Source organism: Eublepharis macularius, chromosome 1, assembly GCF_028583425.1.
Source record: "Eublepharis macularius isolate TG4126 chromosome 1, MPM_Emac_v1.0, whole genome shotgun sequence".
NCBI classification, from domain to species: domain Eukaryota; kingdom Metazoa; phylum Chordata; class Lepidosauria; order Squamata; family Eublepharidae; genus Eublepharis; species Eublepharis macularius.
This window is the reverse complement of record NC_072790.1, coordinates 201943832-201966935: the sequence shown is the minus strand read 5'-3', so window position 1 is coordinate 201966935 and position 23104 is coordinate 201943832. Positions and strand designations below refer to the sequence as shown.

Here is a 23104-nt window from a genome sequence, read left to right as displayed (position 1 = left end):
AACTTGGGAAATAAGTCTGGGAAAATACAGAGCATTATAACATTTAAAGCCAGACTCTGGTACCAAGTTGTTAGATGTAAGTAAGAAAGAGATTTTTTTCTTAAACATATCTTAGGAAGACTGTTTTCTGGCACGGGAAGAAGTTTTAAACGATATTTAAAAGATAAACATTTAATCTTCTGCTGGAATTATTTCTAATTTTTAAATAGAAAATAATAAACTGAAACTCCATAACAAAGAATCCATCAACAAATCTAACAACAGTATCATCCTTTAAAAGGAACAAAGAGTAAAGACAAATTATTTCCTGTGTTCCTTCTACTGGTTTCCTACATTAACTCTTTGAGGCCTAAAAGCAGCTTGTCAGAACAACACTAAATAATCATACTTTTTATGATCTAGCATCTTCTGAAGTTTCTTTATATGGAATGCTCAGAGAAACCAAATTTCTAAAACTTTGTTCTTTTTCTGATTACCACTAGTGGTTCTTGTCTGATATGTTTTTCTTTAACATTTGGACAATGTGTATGACACTGTGTGTGACACTGATTTTGCACATGTGTGTGCACCCTAGCTATGGTCATTCTTGCTTGCAGTAAACATGCATGTGACCAACTGACTATGATGTCAAGGAATCTTGTTTATATAGAGAAGTATTGATAAAATCATTTTGAAAGTCCAGCGCAGGTGCCTATTCCTACGAGAACTTCCAACTAAGAGTAAATAACAGTGAACATTCAATCTATATGTGAAGTTCAACTGTGTTGACATTGGAGTCAACAGAATACACAGGTATTTCTGACAGATATGCCTGACCCTAAGAGAAGTGAAGATATACCAATATGATGAGATTTTAAACACACATTCTCTGTAAATTGTGCAAATGGCCACTTTCAGCAATGAATCTCAAACTTCTGACTATTCCTAATTCATCAACTGAAAGTCTAGGTTCGTGCATCGATGCATCATTCAGCTTGACTTGACAACATGATACATGGTTAACATCAAAACTTCTGTGTCAGCCTGAGTGCTCCATGCCCATGTCAGCAGATCCTCAAAATAAGTTTGCTTACTTGACACTTTTGCTAGTAACTTGATTTCTTAGTTTAAGAAACTGGATCTGGAAGAATTGAGCAATCAGGATCTCTTCTGATCATTATTTATTCTCTTCTTTTTGAGTAAGTCTTAATATCATCATTGGCAACTTCAAATGACAGTCTTTTGCTAGGAACCTAAATGGTTCTTTTGCAGAACTTGAAGCTAAGCATATAATGAAACATGTAACAGTTCTGGTTATCCAATTTGCTTCTTTCAGGGTCCCAGAGATGCAAAGTTGCAATTAAAATGTGAATACATGTTGCATCATTCTGATATTCTGTTCTTTTTCAATGTCTGGATCAGTAGCATTAACGAGGCTTTCTGGAACATGCCTTTGAACTAAAGTGGTCCATAGTTTTTCCTTAAGATGATTTCCCATTAAGGTAGGTGGCTTAATTGAACCATCATATAACGATACCAAAAACAAGGCAAAGAAACTTTTCTCTGTTTTTCTGATCAGAGCTTTAAAAGCTAATATTGCTTTTTGTCCCACCTGCCCCCCCCCACCTCTAAACAAGCCTAGTACATTTTTTGCCATTTGACTAGTTGGCATGAGGAAACGTATAAAAGCAGATAACATACAAAAACCACACAAGGAAAAGCAGCAATTTTAACAATCACCATCCTTCAGCAGCAAGCATTGGACAAGCACAATTATTTCCTTCCTTGGTCAATGAGAACAGGTCGGAACTTCTTTTCCTGTTATACTCTAAGTACAGCTTGTAGTAAGTTACTCAAAGTTCCGGAAACTGATTTTTAAATTGGTGACAATGCTGTATTTTTGTATGTCACCAGCATTGGCACTCAAGCCTATTTATGTATATCCTATAGAATTTCAACCCAGGGGGGAAAAGGCTCTGAAGAAAGGGCGGACAATATCAGGAACAGGGAGTTATGGAAAAGAGGGTCTCTAAAGTCAACAACTCCATTTTCCTCTATCCAAGAAAGCTCTGCACAACATCCAGCAAGTTGCTGGACCCATCCCAGTGACTGGAAGTGCAACAGGCACAAACTACTGTTGTAATGACTAAACAAGGGCAGTAAACCACGCTCCTAGCATTTATAACAGGCCTGGATTATTCAAATGCTTAATATTGACTGCCAACTGGCTGCTGTTGCAGATTTCTATTCCCTTCTGCGCTTGAGAAAGACTCTGAGGGTTGAGTTAATCACTGGACAAGGTCCCATGACAGAGTCCCCGGACTTGCTGACAGAGGGAATATCACAGAAAACAGCAATGGAGCAGAGCTATGATTTGATCCCTGAAATATACATGCAATTTGAGTTAATGTAGGTTTTTAACTCTTCACCATCCATGGATCTAAGACAGTGATATTCACTCAAGAGTCTTGGGAGATACTTTGATATGCCACCAGTGGCTCATCTGAGCACTGTCCCCCAATATGGCTCCTGAAACTTAGGACAAGTAAGTGGGCAAGACCCTTGCCCAGTTGGACTTTGTGGTTTAAAGGTGTTTACCACTTTGAACCAGCTGTCACCAGAAAAACAGGTAAGCTGCAAAGTAAATAAGACTTTTTTGACTGATGCTAACCGCAAATGTAGTTGCAGTCAGAATACCACTGATTTAAGATTAGTTAATCTCATCTCCTAAAAATGGAAGCTAAGATGCAGGAAAAAACCCATCACATCCCTTTTCCCACTATCAGTGTAACCTTGTCAACCAAGAAGACAGCACAGATAAAAAGATCTTTCAGCACTTCTCAGGCATTTGTGAAATTCTTGGAGGATGAGAATTCCACAGATGTGGAGCAACGGCTGAGAACAGCTCTCTGTGTGCCCTTTTTGAATGGATTAACCATACAGAGAATTGTACATACTTAGATGCACAAATTCTGTCTCATCATGGTTGTTGTGGGTTTTCCAGGCTGTATTGCCGTGGTCTTGGCATTGTAGTTCCTGACGTTTCGCCAGCCAGCCACAGCTGCTGGCGAAACGTCAGGAACTACAATGCCAAGACCACGGCAATACAGCCCGGAAAACCCACAACAACCATCGTTCTCCGGCCGTGAAAGCCTTCGACAATACATCTGTCTCATCATGTTACGTTACCTTGGGGAGTTACCCACAAATCTGGAAGGAAGGAATGGGGTGGCGAGAAGAGTTGCTAACAAACACAGAGTTTGACTGTCCTTTGTATTTGAATTCAGGAAGGAATCTGTCCCACATACCAGAATCACCAGTGACCCCTGTGGTTATCCACTGCCCCCTTCTCCACTCACCCCCTTGCCTGTAAGTCCCCATAAAGCAGTGGGAATCAGCATGTGTGTGTGAGAGGGCTTTAAGCTCCTAACCCTATCCTCTTCCTATTGTATGGGTAGCAGTGGTTATCACTGCACTGCCTGTTTGTCTCTGTGAATGAGGAGCCATCTTCTCTCTGCCTGTAACCTGAGGATTTTATGGCTTGGTTCCCAGGTCAGTGTGTGATTTATCTGGCCCCAGGGCCTCTTGCGTGTTAATCTGGATATCCTGAATTTCTTCATCACAACAACTCTAAGTTGGGATTTTATTTATTTTGCGCTTTTTTTGTCAGTTGCTTATATAAACCATCTGGAGCTACTTGTTCTGCACGTACCTTTCTATTTTCTGCTTCCAGCATGCTCTGCAATGTGGATTATGCAAACTGATCTAGGAAGTACAGCAAGACACTGTTTGAAGGTTGAGTTCACCATCCTCAAACCTTCTCAGTTTGCTTCTCTCCCCATTGGCCTTGGGATACCAGCAAATGCCCTCCCCCTCCACCCTCTTAACTCAGCCATCCCAATATCTGTTTAAAGAATCTACCACTAAGGTTGTAGATGAACAAGAGAGGCGAAAGGCATCATTGCTTATGGTCCTGCTTGGCCCTGAGGAAACCATTTTTTCAGGCTTATTGTACTGTTTTATTGCATTGTAGCTGTTTTTTTTAACTTTTGTAATCTACCTTGAGTCTCAGTGAGAAAAGCAGACTAGAAAAAATGAGCAAAATCTATTTTCCAGAGACTAAGAGTAGGAAAAAAGAAATGCACGTGCATCCCAGACAATGATCCTTGTTCCATTCCATCTTCAACTCTCTTAAAAATTGTTGCCTTTTTCCAGCCGAGATCTTGTTTTAACTGCTAGCAGGATATTGTACAATTGGTAAACATACACATATGGAAATTCAGGACATAAGAACTGAGTAAATGCTTGCAACAACAACCCCTGTTGGCTAACAGTGGGTATCTGTGAGGTCTGATCAGTGATCTATCCACTTGCAAGTTGGAGTAAAAGGTATCAGGGAAACAAGCCACAGCCGGTGGGGAAAGGTCAAAGGGCTAAAAATAAATATGGTTAAAGAGTAATATAGGACAGCAATTACATCAAAATAGCATAGTAATGGAGATGTTACATCTGAGTCTAGGAATGTGTGTCACTTAAAGCCCACTACCTCTCTGAGAAGGAGCACTATTAAAATGACACCTTCATATACTTGTGATTGGTACATAGAGGAGCAGCAAGAGCATTGCTTTGGCTGGCTACAATGGCAGAACAACATGCTTTTACCATTAATTCCTTGTTAGCAGTAAACATGGTTGGTCGTGGCAGTGGAAAGCTGATAAGCCCAGGGAAGATTTTAGATTAGAACATAAAACAGCCATTTGTCAACTGAGATCTTTCTCACCTTTCCAGAGTCTGAAGTGCTTTCCGGTGCAAGTCATCTTGTGTGCTTTTCAGGGTAGCTGTGACAGAAGACATAAACATACAGTCTTGAAACCACTGCAAAAAGCTGGAACTTACAGAACAGCATTACATTTTTAGGAGGTATTTTTTGGGGGGGGGGTCAAAGTTTTAAAAAAAACTAGGAATTCCTAACAATTTCTATCAGCAAAGCTTTTTTAAAAAAGTATTTGCTACCTTATTACGGTCTGTAATCACTAACTTTAAAAAGAGATCTGGCAGATTAACAGAGGAGAGATCCATTGGTGGCTACTAATGGTGAACAAAGGGAACCTCCACATGCAGAGGCAGTAAACCTATGAATACCAGTACTAGAATGCAACATCCGGGGAAGGCTTTGGACTCTATGTCTGTTTACTGGCCTTCCAGAGCAACAGATTGGCCACTGTGAGAAACAGGATGCTGGATTAGATGGACCACTGGTCTGATCCAGCAACGCTCAGTAAAACCGGACATTTGAACCTGCTCCTTTTCTTGAACATTCAATTAACTCCAGTCTAGATACACAATACCAAAGTGCCTTAGAGAGTCTGTCTATCACATTGTTATCCTGCTGTTCATCCAAGAAGCTCCATTTTACTTTTACGACACCTCTGTGAGGTTGGTTGAGCTAGAAAGAATAACTGACTTTCGGCTTTATGCTTGCTTAAAATGTTTTGTTACCATTCTGTATTATTTATTTGTTTGACTTCTAGCCTGCCCTCCCTACAAGCAGATTCAGGGCGAGTTACAGCAGGATATAAATACATTTCAAATCACAATAAAACCACATCATCATCACAATCATAAATTACAATAAAATATAGTTCTCGAGATAGTGGCCCACACCATCCACCCCTGCCAATGATGCACAAGGGAGGAGGAACAGCCATCTTGATCACACTGTGACTCACGTGTGGGACTGAGATGACTATACAGCCTCCCCCCTCCCCCGGACAGGAGACCAGTAGGGAGGCTCACTAGATGTATCTGTTTCCCTGAATGTCCCCGTTTTCACTATTATACTTTGCTCAGTGTATGCCCTAGGTATCAATTATATTGTATTGTCACTTGCACAGTTGTAATCCGCCTTGGACCTCAGTGAGAAAGCCAGACTATAAATAAATGAATAAGCTTCCAGGCCAAAGAAGGATTTAAATCTAGGCCTCTCTGCTATTAGTGCAGCTTCTGACAGCAGCACTATACTGGCTTTCAGTAAAGACTGTTCCCCCCCTACAAACATACCTGGGTTTTGAGAACTTCGGATGGGCCCTTGTACTTTGCCAGACCAGACAGACATATTACAGCAGCAGGGCCTTCTCTGCCCTAAGGCCGGCTGGATCAGACTAGAATTCCACCTGAAGTCCAGTGCCCCAGCATCCTGGTTCTCATGGCGGCCAGCCAGATGCTTCAGGGAAGCCCAAAAGCAGGACATGAAAACATGCAGCCATGGTGGAAAACTCTTGTCTCCCAGCACCATGGCATGAATTCAGTGGCATGACTGCCTCTGACCTGAAGGTTTTGTTTAGTTATTGTGCTGAAACAGCTATTGATAGATCCATCCTACATAAATATGCATTGACCTCTGCAGAACGTGCTCTCTGTCTCTCTCTTTCTCTCTCTCTCTCTCTCTGAGAAAGCCTGTAGTTTTAGAAAACAATGCAAGTCTTAAAAACATATACAATTTTACTTAACTCTCCTTCTCCCCCCCCCCCCGCCCCCGTTCTGGTGCTGAGGCCTGCTTGTCCCCCTGGCATTCATTAGACTTATGTCAAGTAGTACAAAAAAACCCTTCCAACTCTGGCCTGTAAAGGACAAAGGCAAATACTGAAGAGAAGAAAGCAACCACACAATTCAATCATGCCAGTTGAATGAGAATAGGAAATCTCTGAGAAAAGCCTAAGGAATCATGAAGCAATGCTTCACCCAAAAAACTGGCAGTGAGGTGATCACAATTAAGTAATGCCAGTAATTACATCAGTCTGTCTGTCCCCCCTCCAATCCCCTTGCTTATCACTATTTGTATGTCCTTTTATCTTCCTGCTGAAAATATGGCCAACCATGAGTTATATCATTGGGATCTTGCCCAAAGAACATCTCCCTTCGGCTGGCATAAGACCTACATACCCAAGCTTCGATCGGGGAGGGAAGTCGAGAGGAGAATTTAAGATCGAAACAGCGATTACAACCCGAGAAAGTTGAAGAGAAGGTAAAGATCGCTATCTCTTGAAACGGGACAGATTGATAAAAACAGAGAGGAAAGAAAGTAGATTTTTAAACTGCAACAGACTAGTGAAAAGGAGGTGAAGACTCGGCAGGAGTTGTATTTTAAAAGAGACTAAGTTTAAAGAAGTTATTACAAAATCGGACTATTGTTTTGAATACCTGTGGTTTCGGAGCTGTGGGAAAAAGACACCATCGCGAGACCTGCTGTGGGAAGACGGGAGACAGGAAGTGCGTAACAACAATAGAGTGGCTGGAGGGAAGCGGCCCTTGCCGACGGACAGGAAGTAGGGAATCGCCATTTTTGAAAGGGGAAGGGTCGCGGCTTCAGCGGAAGAGGAAGTAGGCCATCTTGGATTACAATAACATAGAGAAACCATAGAGAAAAGACGCCCGACATTTTGGATACAAAAAAATTAATTTTGGCAAAGATTGGGACATTTGAAAAAAAAGGAAAACGTTTAATTATACGCCACGGAGCTAAGGAAGAGAGCAGATTCGTGGGAGCGAGCAAAAGCAAGCCCCACGATGTCGAAAAAAGAGTGGCAATCGGCAATAGAAAATTTGGACAAAAAACTTATAGACATGATGAAAGAACTTAAGGACACGAAATTGGAGCTTATTAAAGAGGTCAAAGAAGTTACACAGACAGTAAAGTCGGAGCTGTCAGAAGTGAAAAAAGGCGTGGAAACGATTAGTAGTGAATTACAAGGAACGCAGCAGAGAGTTAAAACAGTAGAAGACGCGATGGAGAATTTAATAGACACGCAACAAACAGAGATGAGACTGGTGAAGGGGAGGATGTCAGTTGCAGAAACTAAACATATGGAGAAGCAGCTTCGTTTTCGTGGTCTGCCAGAAGTGGAAGGGAAGTCAGCGCAAGAACAGATGACTGAGGTGTTGGCTGAATACCTGGGGAAGGAGGAGGAGGAAATTGTGGCTATCCTAGATGTGGCGTACCGTGTGAACTCGAGAATTGCAACCCAGAGGAAACTACCAAGGGATGTGATTGTGCAGTTTACAACTAGAAACATGAAAGAGAGGATTGTGACAAAACAATTTCAAGATCCATTGGAGATTGATGGCAAGACGATTATCATAATGAAGGAACTGCCCAGATCAGTGTTACTGGATAGGAAAAAATATAGAGTGCTAATTCAGACTTTGAAGGACATGAATATCAGGTACAGATGGGAGTTACCGGAAGGAGTGTCCTTTGAGTTTGGAGGGGCAAAAAAACGCATCAGATCTGAGCGGGAGATGGAGAGATTTATTAAGGACAATGAAAAAGACTTACGAACAAAACCTTGAATATGGAGTGTAAAGTATTATCTTGGAATGTAAATGGACTAAACTCACCGAATAAGAGGAAAAATATTTTTCATTGGCTACTAAAACAAAAATGTGATATTGTTTGTTTGCAGGAGACCCATATTAGAAAACAGGATGTAAAATATTTAAAATCTGGAAAATTGGGCAAAGAATTTGTAGCGGCTTCCAACAAGAAAAAAAGAGGAGTGGTGTTGTACATAAAAGAGGAGCTGCAGCCAAAATTTGTTATGAGAGATGTGGAAGCTAGATTTGTAGCAGTGGAATGTAATTGGAATTTAAAGAAAGTGTTGGTAGTTGGACTTTATGCACCTAACGGTGCAAAGGAAAGCTTCTTCGAGGATTTAAGGAAGCATTTAGACGATCTTGTATATGACCAGATAATTCTTGCTGGAGATTTCAATGGAGTGACAGATTTGGAACTAGACAAAAAGACTACAACAGCACAAAAGAAAAGAGGACTATTGCCAAAGCTTTTTTTTGAGTTGATTCAACAAGAGACTCTCGAAGACGTATGGAGGAGAGAACATCCTAAAACCAGACAGTTTACTTTTTATTCTGCAAGGCATCTTACATTATCAAGAATTGATATGATCTGGGCCTCAAAGGACTTAGCGTTATGGACTAAGGAGGTAGAAATAATGCCGATGGTAGGCTCAGATCACAACCCAATTATGTGGAAATTTGGAAAAAGGAGAAAAAGGAAAGCCTGGAGAATAAATGAGGACTTGTTACAGGAAAGTGAGAATATGGAAATATTGAGAAGAGAGACAAAGTTTTTTATACAATACAACCTGAATAAAGAAGTACCAACCAGCAAAGTTTGGGACGCGTACAAGGCGGTTGTAAGGGGCATACTAATGGACTTAAATGGTAGAGCAAGGAAAAAGAAAGAGGAGAAAAGACAAGAGATTGAGGAGAAAATAAAGGCCAAAGAAGCACAGTTAAAAAAGAGACCAGGGAAAAAGAAAATACATCAGGAAATCAAAATTCTTCAAGAACAGCTAACAGCAATGAGTAACAAAGAATTGGAGTGGAACCTTAAAAGACTGAATCAAAAAGCGTTTGAGGGTGCTAATAAACCTGGGAAATATTTGGCATGGCAATTGAAGAAGAAAAGGGAAAAGAAAATAATAAATAAAATCTGTGAAGAAAATAAAACGTACCTGGAGCAGACTACCATTAGTAGAGCCTTTTATAAATTCTATGCTAAGCTGTATAATAAAAAAGAAGTAAACAAAGAATCAATAGCATCATATTTGGAGAAAACCAAACTTCCAGAGATCTCGGAAGCTTGGAGAAATAAGTTGAACAGTGAAGTAACTGATGAGGAAATAAGTAAGGCAATACAATCCGCAAATCTAGGAAAGGCGCCAGGGCCAGATGGACTTACGGCTAAATTTTATAAGACAATGGCCAATGAACTGGCACCATTCCTAAAAGAGGTGATGAACGGAGTTTTTAGGGATCAAAGGATTCCAGACACTTGGAGCGAAGCGAATATATCATTGATCCCAAAAGAGGGCCAAGATCTGACTAACGTGAAAAATTACAGGCCTATATCATTACTTAACAATGATTATAAAATTTTTGCGAAGATATTGGCGGAGAGACTGAAGGGGTGGCTCTCAGAAGTCATAGAGGAAGAACAAGCAGGCTTTTTGCCAGACAGACAAATAAGAGACAATTTAAGGACAGTGATCAATGCTATTGAATACTATGACAAGCGTTGTGATAAAGAGGTTGGTTTCTTCTTTGTAGACGCTGAAAAAGCGTTTGACAATTTAAACTGGGATTTTTTGTTTGCCACTATGGAAAAGCTACAACTGGGAGAAAGATTCATCAGAGCAATTAAAGAAATTTATAGAGACCAGACTGCAGCAATTGTAGTGAATGATGAACTGACCAAGAAATTGACGATTAGTAAAGGAACAAGACAAGGTTGCCCGTTATCTCCATTGTTGTTCATTTTAGTATTGGAGATTCTGATGATACAAATACGACAAGATGAGGAAATACGAGGAATAAAAATAAAGGACTATTCATATAAGGTTAGAGCATTTGCAGATGACATAATGTTAATTGTAGAAGATCCATCGGAGAACATGCCAAAAGTGATAGATAAGATCAAGGAGTTTGGTGACTTGGCAGGTTTCTTCATCAACAAAAAGAAGTCAAAGATATTATGCAAAAACATGACTAAGCAGAAACAACAATTGTTAATGGAAACAACGGATTGTGAGGTAACTAGTAAGGTGAAATACTTGGGAGTCGAGCTGACTGCAAAAAACATAGATTTGTTCAAGAATAATTATGAAAAATTATGGACTCAGATAGAGAGAGACTTGATCAAATGGAATAGATTGAACTTGTCATGGTTGGGCAGGATTGCAGCAGTTAAGATGAATGTGTTACCAAGAGTAATGTTTTTGCTACAGACAATACCAATCATCAGAGACTCTAAACAATTTGAAAAATGGCAGAGGAAAATATCAGATTTTGTTTGGGCAGGCAAGAAGCCTCGAGTGAAAGTAAAAGTTCTACAAGATGCAAAGGAAAGAGGCGGAATGCAACTGCCCAACCTGAGACTTTATCATGATGCAATCTGCCTAGTTTGGTTAAAAGAGTGGATGACATTAAAGAATAAGAAACTATTAGCCCTAGAGGGATATAAAAAAATTTTTGGATGGCACGCATACCTATGGCATGAAAAAGTAAAGGTCAACTCGATGTTCCTGCATCACTTTGTAAGGAGAAGTTTATATACAATCTGGAAGAAGTACAGAATTTACTTACAAGAAGGAACCCCCTTGTGGGTAGTTCCATACGAGGTGATAGATCCGAGAGCTGTTGAGAATGAACAACAATGTTTAACATACAAAGATATAACTAAAATTGAAGTATCTAAACTTAGAATAAAGACGCAAGAGGAACTATCACCTAATTATGATTGGTTCCAGTATAGACAGATCAGAGACTTATATAACTCGGACTCTGCAAAAGGGGGCATACGAACAGAGAACTCGGAACTAGAGCAGACCCTTCTTAAAGAAGACAGGAAAAGAATATCCAAGGTATACCAAGTACTGTTGAAATGGTATACAGAGGATGAGATAGTTAAAACACAGATGGTGAAATGGGCTATAAATTTCAATAAAGAAATAACAATGGAGGCATGGGAATACTTGTGGAAAACTACAATGAAGACAACGACATGTATTAATATTAAAGAGAACATTTACAAAATGATCTATCGTTGGTACATGACACCAAAGAAGATTGCGCTAGGGAACTTGAACACTTCTAATAAATGTTGGAAATGTAGGAAGCATGAGGGCTCCCTCTATCATATGTGGTGGTCGTGTGAGGTAGCTAGGCAGTTCTGGGGGGAAATAATAAGAGAAATGAGTGAAATTTTACAGTTTCAAATAAATAAGAACCCAGAACTCCTGCTGCTAAACTTGGGAATGGAGGGAATTCCAGCCCATCATAGGACGTTGATATTTTATATGACTGCAGCAGCTAGACTTTTGTATGCGCAGAAATGGAAAGTACAAGAGGTGCCAACTATTGAAGATTGGATCTACAAATTGCTGTATATGGCTGAAATGGATAAGATGACAAGAAAACTGAGAGATCTGGACTCAGGGCAGTTTAACACAGACTGGGAGAAGCTGAAACAATATCTGGAGAAGAAGTGGGAGGTGGGAGGAAAACTGTGGCAGTTTGAGAACTACTGAAGTACAATAAAAGTATAAAAGAGAGGGGTGACTTTACCGGGGGAGGAAGAGAAATGTGAATTTATAAGCAGTTAGATTAATTGATTGAGATATATATAGATATGCAAAGGTTAATTGATAGAATATTGATAGAGAATAATTAATGGTTTAAACATGAGGATTGAGTAATTAACAATATTTTCTTTCTTTGATAAGATTTATATGCACCAAACTGAATGTATAGAAGAGTTAAATCGACTGATTATGTGATGAGTTATATAGAAATACCATAAAAAGAAGAAATGAGTAATATATAGAGAACAAATCAAATTGTTTGATTTAAATGTGGGAAATTTTTATGGTTTATGATATATAGAAATATTCAAAACCGGAAAATGGGATAAATTGTTTATCTAAAGAAGTATAGTTTGGATGTATAATAAGTAAAAAAGTTAAAGATGTACTGCTTAATATAATGGAGAATATATATTTGTTTTAGGTAGAGGAAGTTAATAGAAGTAAGGGAAAAGGGACAGAGGGTGGGAAAGCTGTTGGAAGTCAACAAAAGGGGGGGAAAGGGAGGGGGTTAGAAACGAAAAATTAGGGGAAAATTGAATGTAATGTAAAAATATTAATGTTCTAACCCAATAAAAAAATTTTTTTTTAAAAAAAAAAGAACATCTCCCTTTTTGTCCATTCTCTGTTACCTATCTTGGCTCAAATCGCTCCGAATGTCATGCAATGTAAACTAATTCCTACCCCACTTCATACCTAAGCTCAGAAAGAAGGGTTTTTTTCTGTGCCCAACTGTCCTGTAAGAAAATAGTTCTTCCCTGCCTGGATCTTATTTATGTACTCCATTTATACTCTGCTTTTTCTCCTAAGAGGGACCTAAAGAGGCATACATCATTCTCCTGTCCTCCATTTTAACTCCGCAACAACTCTATGAGGTAGGTTAGGCTGAAAGTATGTGACTAGTCCAAGGTCACCGAGCAAGCTTCCATGGCAGAGTGGGAATTCAAACCTGGGCCTCCCCTGTCATAGTCTGACACTCTAACCACTACAACAACACACTGGCTTATTCTCCCCACTAATGCTGGGCCGTTTCCACACTACTCACCTTCTTGTAGAACACTGTGGAACATCACAAAAAAACCGCGGATGATAGCGTCTTCTCGCGCGAGAAGACGCTTATCTTCCACGGGTTTTTTGTGACGTTCCGCAGAGTTCCGGAAGAAAGTGAGTAGTGTGGAAATGGCCCTGGACTGTCCTCTACATCTCAAGATCGGTGGCTATTCACTATTTGTCTCAATCTCTCTCACTCCTTCCCAGCCCTTCCATTGGCATTGGGTAACTCTTAATGCTTGGAATCACTCATCCATATATTCCTAATGCCCTCAGCTTGATGCTCTGTGATTTCCATTCCCTATACCCCTTTTCTTATTTTAATTATTTGAGTTCTGTGTATATTTCTTTACCCTCTTCAGGTCTTGTATTAGGCAATTCATCACCCAGTCAAGAATCATTTTATAGCTTGTGTGTGGATCATTGCTTTAAATTGGTGTTTTTAGGGTTACTGGATCCTTGGGAATGTTTAAGACTGTTGTTCCTAACAGTATTAACTTGCATCTTTGCCAGTGTTAAAATCCAAGCCAGCAACTTTGTGAGTAGAGAGTGAGAAGCTGCAGTGAATAATTAATTTCTCCTCAGTGGGTTCACAAGGCCATTTCTGTGGGCAAGGGCTCTGTTTAAGGAATATACGGCTATATCTAGAGAATGCCCATCTACTCAATCACATATGGTAACAATAGTGCCAGTTTTTTCTCTACTATTAAAGAAGCCAACTTCTGTTTTTAGTTATCTATTATTTAATCTGTTTTAAAATATTTGTTTTTATTATTTTATTGCTGCAACCTATTGAGGACTGTGGATAGAAAAACAGGGTAATACTGAAATCAATTAATAAATAATACCTTCATTCTTTACTTGCTTTTTCTTTTTTGGCTTTGAATATCTATGTTTGAATAGGTACTGGGTAACTCAAAAACAGACGTCCAGTATTTTGAACATTACACAGTCCCAACAATTGCATGACTAGCACCTTATTTGCTCTGTGTTTTTTACATGTATTTAGCATTTGGCTCTCTGGAAAACGGTCAACCTGTGTGCATAGAGCTGCATAAATATTTCAGTGACAGATTTTAGAGTTGTTCTCTGAGCCCTGGCAGTTCTGCATGGTCATCTGTGCCGATCAGCTGGAAGGCTGCCCAAGATAGACAGCTTAGGTGGTGCACCTGCTGTCTCTTCTATGTAGAAGACGTGTCGGGAGCCTGCTGGCTTGGGAAAGAGAGGACAAAACTCTGCCAGAGGTTCAGCCAGCACAAATGTCCTCAGGGGATACTGAAACTCTTCTGGGATGGACTTTTGGCTCCTAACCAGAATACAAATTAGAAATGACAGATGACGGCCTAGCCTGCCGCACCTTCTCTTGCCCTTTGCTCTTCTGAAGACCCAGCCCAACAGGCCTTGATTTTTACAAATAAATGACTCCCCACCCACTCACCCCACACACACACACACATAAAAAATGGAACAAATGAGCACCGTAAAGCCAGTTGCACTTTTTAATACAGGGATGCCTTCTACAGATAGCTAACGGATGCAAGAACTTGATATGATCACTGGAATGGCCTGTCACTCCCTGAGATGCAGTTTGATACTCTCATGTTGAAAAGATGTATTGCTGGATCTCTTCTATGTTGATAAGATGTATTTGCTGGATCTTTTCTATGAGTGCTGAGGTTGATAGATTTATTTATTTATTTGGCTGGCCCTGTTCTTCTGCCTTTAACAGCAGCTTGATTCACAGAAACTAAAGAGCTAAAGATTTTCCAGTTACTTTATCTCCACGCCAGGACAAACTTTACCTACTAAAGTTTGGCCTTTCACAGGAACTGAGCCAGTCTTAAAAAAAAACAAAGTAGCAGCAGTCATTACTGGCAGTATAGGCCTGGTATAGATGTAACATTGCCCAGTATTAAAAAAATGGAACCAGGAATGGGTTTATTTTGCCTCTCCTCCTCTTTTGTCAAATCTCCCTCTCTATCTGAGTTCAGTGTTAGGTCTGGCCATCATTAACACCTAAACTCCTCTTGAAGAATAATGACTCACTGTTGGTAAATAAAGCAGGGCTGCACTTACTTGTAACTGTTGTTCATTGAGGTCTTCTGTGCAGGCACACATGGGAGTGCACGTGCGCAGGCCTGCCGAGTGGTAAGTTCCACAGCTAAAAATTCCTCTAGTGAGCATCTGCCCCTTCCCAGAAGGGGAACTGTTAAACTCAGTTTTATAACCGCTCTTGATAACATCTAACATCAAAACATCTATGGTGAGTGAAGCCCAGGCTGCATAAAAGTAGGTTAGTTTATCATCAAAAACAATAGGTTTCTCCTGCACTAGTTAGAATTGCTTCTGACTTAGGCTTGAATCCTTGCTCCCTGTTAATGAGACACCTTGTCTCGATTTATGAGTGGGCTTACAGCTCTGATACTACCCTTGACTGGTAGATTTTGGGCAATTGTGAGGATACTGATGCTGGTAAGGATGATATCTGGGGTAGCAACACCTGTACTGCTGCTGTTGCTGCTGCCTGTAGAAAGGTTGAGAACTTGATTGGTGAAAGGGTGAGAGAGATCTATAGGATCTGCTGGTTTGCTGATCCTTTCGCTTTTAGGATAAATATCCGTCAATTTTTGTGGAGAATAATGTCTCTTCCTCTCTGCTTCTCATCTCAATAGGTAGAGCCGTCGATCGAAGCCATGTAGGCCTCTAAAGGACTACTGCTGAAGCTCGTTGAACACAACCATCGTATTCCAAAGGAAGATCTGATAAGCCTCCATAATAACATCATAATTAGAGATTTTGATGTTGAGGGCCACAGACATATAGCCCTTCTGTCTCTAGCTTCTTTCCCTCTCTGTCAGCAAGCACAGAATGGTGACATTGCCTATGTCTGGATTGCATCTCCTCTGTGACTAATGATGATGGAGGAGGATGGGTGAACAGAAAAGGATATTTGTCTTGTCTTCCTTGGTCTTATAAAGCCAGCCTTCTTAGATGTAGGGGGAATAGAAGCTGGTTTCTGACAAAGTGTATACGTCAAGTCCAGGAACCCCTCAATCATTAGGAACATGATGCTGGCCAGGTTCCTAAAATAGAGATGTTGCAGTATTTTGTCCTTGGGACTTGGTTCAGAAGAAGCCACATCTATTTCTTTATTGCATTTCTGTCAAGGGATTTTGCCATTCTGAACATTTGCTTGGCGTAGAGTCAAAAATCATCCATGGGAGAAACAGGATCTCCCACAGACTCATTGGTGACCATTCAGATGACAGACTTGGGCTCCACTCTCATAAGTCAGGCTCTGGATCCAAATCAGGTAGATGAAACACCATGGATAACTTTGGAATGGAATACCATCAATGGTGCATTCTAGGCTGTGTAAGATTAAATGAAGATCCTACAGAATCTGCTCTTTAGGGTTCACCACGGCCACATACGGAAGATGGTGATGCTTCCTGATACCATGCTGAACATTTATGCTGCTTTGATGTGAAATTGGACTGTGACCTCTAAAGACCATGTAAGAGGGTTCTCGGGGAAATTCCCCTTCCTCTTCTGAGAAGTAAGTTGAACAGGAGCCTCTGTGCAGGGAAGGTGTACGTGAGGTCTCCATTACCTCCAGATCCCCAGTCTCCAGGTCTATGACCTGCATCCTGTGAGCACTCCTCTTATGTTTGGGGTGCTTTGATTTAGATTTGGGTTTTTTTCCAGGTCGCTCCAGAGATTCTGAAGTTGGCCCTTCAGTTCCCTCAGACCTATGCCCTATAGGTCTTTGAGCTGAGAGCAGGTCCATAAAGGCATGTGTCATGGACGGAGTTTGTATCATCTGATCCAAAAGTTCTCTAGACAGATCCAATGAGCTGTCAAAGCCAGTGGGCTTGGAATGCTTGAAGCCCAGTGGTGTTGTTAGATCCATAACATTGCTGGGTCCAAGGGGCTCGGGGTGCATGAACCCAACAGGCAGATCCAAGATGGAATCATGTCCAATGAGCTTGATGCACTCAATGTCAAGTGATGTTTCTGAATCTGACATGGTGCTGTTGGATTCAAGGGACTTGGCGACTCCAAGGGCGCAACGGCTGGTGTCAGATCCAGTTGATCTGTGAGCTCCGCCAGGGCAGAGGACTTAGTGGATTTATTAGATGGACTAGCCACAGCTGACAATGCCCATTCCCACAAGGTGAACTTGAGCCCAGTAGCTCTTTCTGCTCTGGCCTTAGGAGTGAAGCTCTGGCAGTGTTTGCACAAGCTAACATTATGCCCCTCTCCCAAACAGATGAGGCAAAGAGTGTGCCCATCCGTCGTTGCCATTTTCATACTGCAGAGTGCATTTTTTGAATAAGGCTTTTTCAGCCATCCTGACCATCTCTCTCTCACTCCTTTGTCTATGGGAAGAATGAAGTTGACAGAAGATCATCTAAGCAGAGCCTCTCCAATTGGTGGCAAAAGAGGGACTGAGGGTCAGGAGCTTCACTCCTCCCAGAGATTGGGCTGTTTCAGTGGAAAACAAGCCACACATGCATTCTGGGAAGGGGCAGCCACCCCCAGAGGAATTTTTGGCTGTAGAACCTAACAATCAGTAGGCCTGCACATGCACAGTCACTGGTGTCATTGCGCCACCCTGGGAGCACTCCCGCACTTCATCACCCATTTGAGGCCAAAATTGACCTGATGTGAAGTGGACTCGCCCCTGCGCCTCCACGGTGATGTCACCGGAAGTGCCGTCACCCCACAGCCTCAGGACTGTGCATGCTGTGCATGCACAAGTAAACAATAAAGAAGGGACGAAAGAAGGGTGGAGCTAGGTCTCCCCCCCACCCCCACCCCCACCGCCAGTGCCACTGGATTAAAAGCCTGCTGTAAAACAAGCAGGGAGGCTGCATAATATAGGCCATTTCAGAACCGTATAGCAAGGTGCCATTACAGAAATCATATAAAGGTGGCAAAATATCACAGGTGGTGTTAGTGGTGGGATTCAAACCCCAAAGGGAAGGTGTTCTCATGGTAAAAATGTTTAAAGGAGAGAACACTTTGGGGGAAGGAAGTGTTGGTTGTAACCAGAGCTCTCCTGAGGTAAAAAGTTTAAGGTAAGAAAAAGAGGAGCTGTATCTGTCCTGAGCCCGCTAGCAGGAAGGGCGGAGTATAAGACGAAATTAAATAAATAAATAAATATCTTAGGTAGTTTAAAAGAAACACCACACACCAGAACAAAAATACTCAACAAAACAAGCAAATGAACTTGAATGACATCAGTTAAAACTGACTCCTATAATTCTATCAGTTGCATTTTAAGCAGCAGCATCCCTTGGGAGTAAGCTCCCCAGAGCTTAGTGAATTTACTTCCAGATAAACATGCATAGCTTCTAGTCCTTCGGAATTTTTCCCAGCACTTAATCTCTAAAATATTTTGTTGCTGTAAAAATGCCACTTCAGTACACTTGTACTTGCAGCAATGAATGGTTGTGGTCAGGGGTCATTTCGTAGAAAAAGAGCTGGAGGAACTCATTAGCATAACTCATTAGCATATGCCACACCTCTTGCCATCACTGGAAGCATGTCATTAGTATAACTGATTTGCGTATGCCACACACCCTGACATCACCTATTCTGGCTGTTTTGGACCCAATCCTGGCCATTCAAGGCCAAAATTGGACCCAAAATGGCAAAAAGGGGATGAAAATGACTGAAAAGGGGCCCGAAATGGTCAGGATCGGGCCACTGATGAGCGGGAGAATGATCCACCACCTGTCAGATACCCGATCCAGGCCATTTCAACCCCAATCCAGGCCGAAACAGGCCCAAAATGGCCGAGAGTCAGATGGGCGTGGCTACCTGACATGTGACCTCTATGGAGAGCTGCTGGAACTGCGTTCCTGTGTGTTCCCCCTCGAAATGAGCCCTGATTGTGGTCAAAATCAGTCCCTTATAACAGGACTGGCTAACTGTAGGAGTGACTCCAGAACTGTAAGTCTATGGGTCACTAAGGTGTTAGCACCTTACACATACCAGGTCAGCCACTTCTTCCCTCACTAAATCATGTTGTAGTGAGAAACTGTTCAAGGTCAAACAGGATCAAATGAAAATCTCTTTTCCAAGTTCCGTGGGGATGGATAGGAGACTAGACAATTGGTGAACCCTCTCATGTCACCCTAACTGCCTCCACAAACTAACTCTCCTCACACTGCCACATCCTCCTGTACTACCTCTATATGGTTGGGATCCAAATCATAGCTTATCCCATATATGAACCAATTAATTACTAGCCCCCCAGATCAGTTCCTCCCTAGCTCAGCAGCACCATAACCCTCACCTCACAAGAAATCCCAGAACATAATAGCTCACCTTGCTAATTAATTGCATAGATAACTGAAGCTGAAGCTGTATGTTAGAGGAATGAAACACTCTGGTGTCATCCTCCAGTGCCATAAGTGGCAACACTCTCAAAAAGGAATTAGGCAACTTGAGGAACTGCTTGGGCCAAATCCTGGACTACAAAGGAGTGGGTTTCTAGCTCCCCATTCCTGCAAATATACTCCTTATGCCCCAATCAATTAGTTAATCTTTAAGGTGTCATGAGACTCTTTGTTGTTTTGGCTACAGCATACTAACACAACTACCTCTCTGGAACAAAGAGTTACATTGTCACCAGACCAAGATAAAGAAGGAGGGAAATTCCAAAAAACAATACAACTCATCCACCTTCTGTTCAGGAGCAGCTCATTTCAAGCATGTTTTCTGTTGAGTGAAGCCCAGGGGAGTGTTTCTCACCCTTTCAAAGCTTTTGCTTGTCTAATATAAATTCTGAATGACATAAGGGAAGCCGGACTGCCACTGCAGCCAGACAGCAGAAATTGCAGGAGACACTTTGTGAACAAACATCAGAAAAGAGACTTTCAGCCAAAAAAAAATGTAACAGAAGAAATCTGTACTTGTCAATAAGTGATCTTGTTTTGTAGCAGCAAACAAGTTTTCCAATGTATGTATACCTCGCAGAGAGCCACAGCCTTGCCTGGCACATGTAGCCCTATTACACTTAAAGGAGGAAACCATTTCAGTGAGTTCAGTGTATGTACATTTGACAGCCTTTTCTTTTAACTGGTTCTCTTAAAGGTTACTTTATAATTTAAAAAAAACTCTGAAGATTCCTTTATTTTCTTCATACTGCAGCTAATAGTGGATGACCAGTGCTGAGAGATAGAGAGGGGGAGTGTTAACTTACTAATTCTCCTGGGCCTCTTGGAAGATTTTCATACCATCTGTCACAATATCCTTCTGTATTGCCTTTCAGGGCTGGGACTGGAAGCCACTGTTCTGGTGTTTGTCCTACCTCAAAGACAGATTTCAGAGTGTGGTGATGAGGGACTGCTGTGTGCTACACCCCTTGGCCTCTGACCTCTGGGCTCCCACAAGGTTCTGACTTGTCCCCCACGCTTTTGAAATTCTATGAAAAGCTTCTGGGAGAGATCACCCAAAGATATGGGCAGAATTGCCAGTTGCCACCGATCTGCAGATGACACTCAGCCGGTTTGGTGTAGTGGTTAAGAGCGTGGGACTCAAAATCTCTTTCGCTAGACTCTCCATCCTGCTAGAAACATGCTACCTTGGCCAGAAATATGCTACCCTGGTGTGTTGCAACCTGCAAAGGGAAAAGAACCTTAGAAGAAGAGCTGCACTTAGAAGATTTATAGAAGAGTTGCTGCATTACCTGTCAAACTAAGCCTTGGAACTTTTTGAGGGCCAGGATTCAGCTCTTGAGCCAGTTTGGTGTAGTGGTTAAGAGTGCGGGACTCTAATTTGGAGAGCCGGGTTTGATTCCCCACTCCTCCACTTGAAGACAGCTGGGTGACCTTGGGCTAGTCACTGCCCTCTGGAGCTCTCTCAGCCCCACCCACCTCACACGGTGTCTTGTTGTGCGGATAATAATGATATAATTTGTAAACCTCTCTGAGTGGGCATTACGTTGTCCTGAAGGGCAGTATATAAATCGAATGTTGTTGTTGTTGTTGTTTCATGCTTCCAGCAGATCTCAGGGCAGCTGTGGAAACCATGGTGCCTGGGGATGGATGACGGCTAACAAACTGATGGATGATGGCTAACAAAATGAAACTTTACCCTGACAAAACAGAGATTCTACTGGTGGGGGAAAAGTCTGATCTAGATGGAGTTGCACTTCCCCTAAAGAAGCAGGTTTGTAACTGAGTGAGTGCTGCTGGACCCGGGTTGCCTGTTGGATAAAGAGGAGGCAGTGCTGAGCAAGCTGTTTCTGGTCAGGAAAGATCTTGCCACTGTGGTGCATGCCCTGGTAATACCTAGATTAGATGACTGCAATGTGTTCTAATGAGGCTGCTTTTGAAGACTGTTTGGAAGCTATAGTGGGTACAGAATGTTGCTGTCGGAATGTTGACTGTAGGGCCCATTTCACTCCAGTCTTGTTCTATCTACAACTGCCTCCCAAGTTTGCTTATGAGCTCAATTCATGGTGCTGCTATAGCCCTTTAAAGCCATATATGGCTTGAGGCAAGCATACCTTAAGGAAAGCCTACTCCCCTACTGTCCATTCTGATCATCTTCAGGGGCCTCACTTGGGTGCCCCTGCCATCTGAGGCTAGATGGGTAGCAACCCAAGAAAGGGCCTTCTTGGTACTAACACTTCGGAATTCCCTCCTCAAGGAGTTTCATCTATCTCCCTCTATCGTTATCTTCAACCAGCAGTGAAGTCTTTTCTGTTTTGTTTGGCACTCCTCTAATTGATATTGGCCCTCCTCCCTGGCTGTGTTATTATTTATATTTATGTGTTTATATTTTTTATTGAATTGTTAAAATATTTTATATGCACTCATATTTTAAATGTGGTTTTAATGTATTGATGTTTTAATGTTCGCTTCCATTTGAGTGGGAAAGTGGCACTGAAATGTTTTAAATGAATAATAAATAATAGCAATTCAGGTGTAGCATTCCTCATGGGAAAATGGCATGTGCAAAGGGAGGAAGTCCTACCTGCTACCACTCCTGTCCAAATTCCTGCCCCCTCCACATCTTGCTACTGTGAATTTTAATATTAAGATTGGAAAATGTGATCATGAATCTGTCACATATTGAATCTTTCCTGGCAAACAATCCTTGACTTCTATCATTTGGGGATAAGGAGCTTTTTCAAGTTTCATTAGTTTTTATTTATTTTCTTTATTTATAGCCTGCTTTTCTCACTGAGGCTCAAAGCAGATTACACAGTGTGAGTTAGTACAATCAATTTCAAGGACATTATCACAAGATATGTTATCTTCTTGTTTTGGTAGCTTTAAAAAAAAAGCACTAGACAAATTTATAATTGGTCTCTCTTATCAACAGCCATGACAGCTAAATGAAACAGGTGAGTCCAACCGTCCTCCACAGGGCCTTCCTCCAGCCTTAAGAGCCTTCTCCAGTTTAAATGGCTCTTCTTCCAACAGAAGAACTATTTTAGTGGAGGAGGCCTTCAAATTTTGTTCAGTGGAGTGGTAGAATAGAGGGGTCCATCTCACCTCCATCCTTATCACATTCATGGGCTGCTGGTGGAAACAGAATGCTGTAGTGGATGGACCCTAGTCTGCAAGGCAAACCCCACGTGCATGATTTCTTAAACTTCCATGTTTCAGCCGCTTAAGCTAAGAACAGCTACTGTATGGATCACATTTAAGGGGTCCAATACCTTACCATCAGTTGCTTGAAGACTGTATGTTAGGCCCAAGGCCAGGTAGCCTTTTGCTAGAAGCTCCCCAGCATCTTCTCCCAGGTCGATCACCATCTTGGCAAAATACTCTCCTTCTTCCAGCTGCAAGGACAAGTTAATAAATGAGACAAGTTAATAAATGAGATAAATATTACAAAAAGCCCTTGTAATCTGAAGCCTTTGGGGATCCATATATGAACACAATGTG

The 23104-nt window shown here is 41.5% G+C and overlaps 1 protein-coding gene across 1 annotated transcript in view; it reads right to left on the bottom strand.

The window, feature by feature from the left end:
* The window catches only part of TTC7A (tetratricopeptide repeat domain 7A), a 243016-nt gene that overhangs the window by 128264 nt on the left and 91648 nt on the right, over nucleotides 1-23104 (bottom strand). The window contains exons 12-13 of the mRNA XM_054984113.1: nucleotides 22881-22998; nucleotides 4760-4817 (exon numbers count right to left, since the gene is read on the bottom strand). Of these exons, the coding sequence (XP_054840088.1) occupies nucleotides 4760-4817; nucleotides 22881-22998 (176 nt within the window). The remainder of the gene's footprint in view (nucleotides 1-4759; nucleotides 4818-22880; nucleotides 22999-23104) is intronic.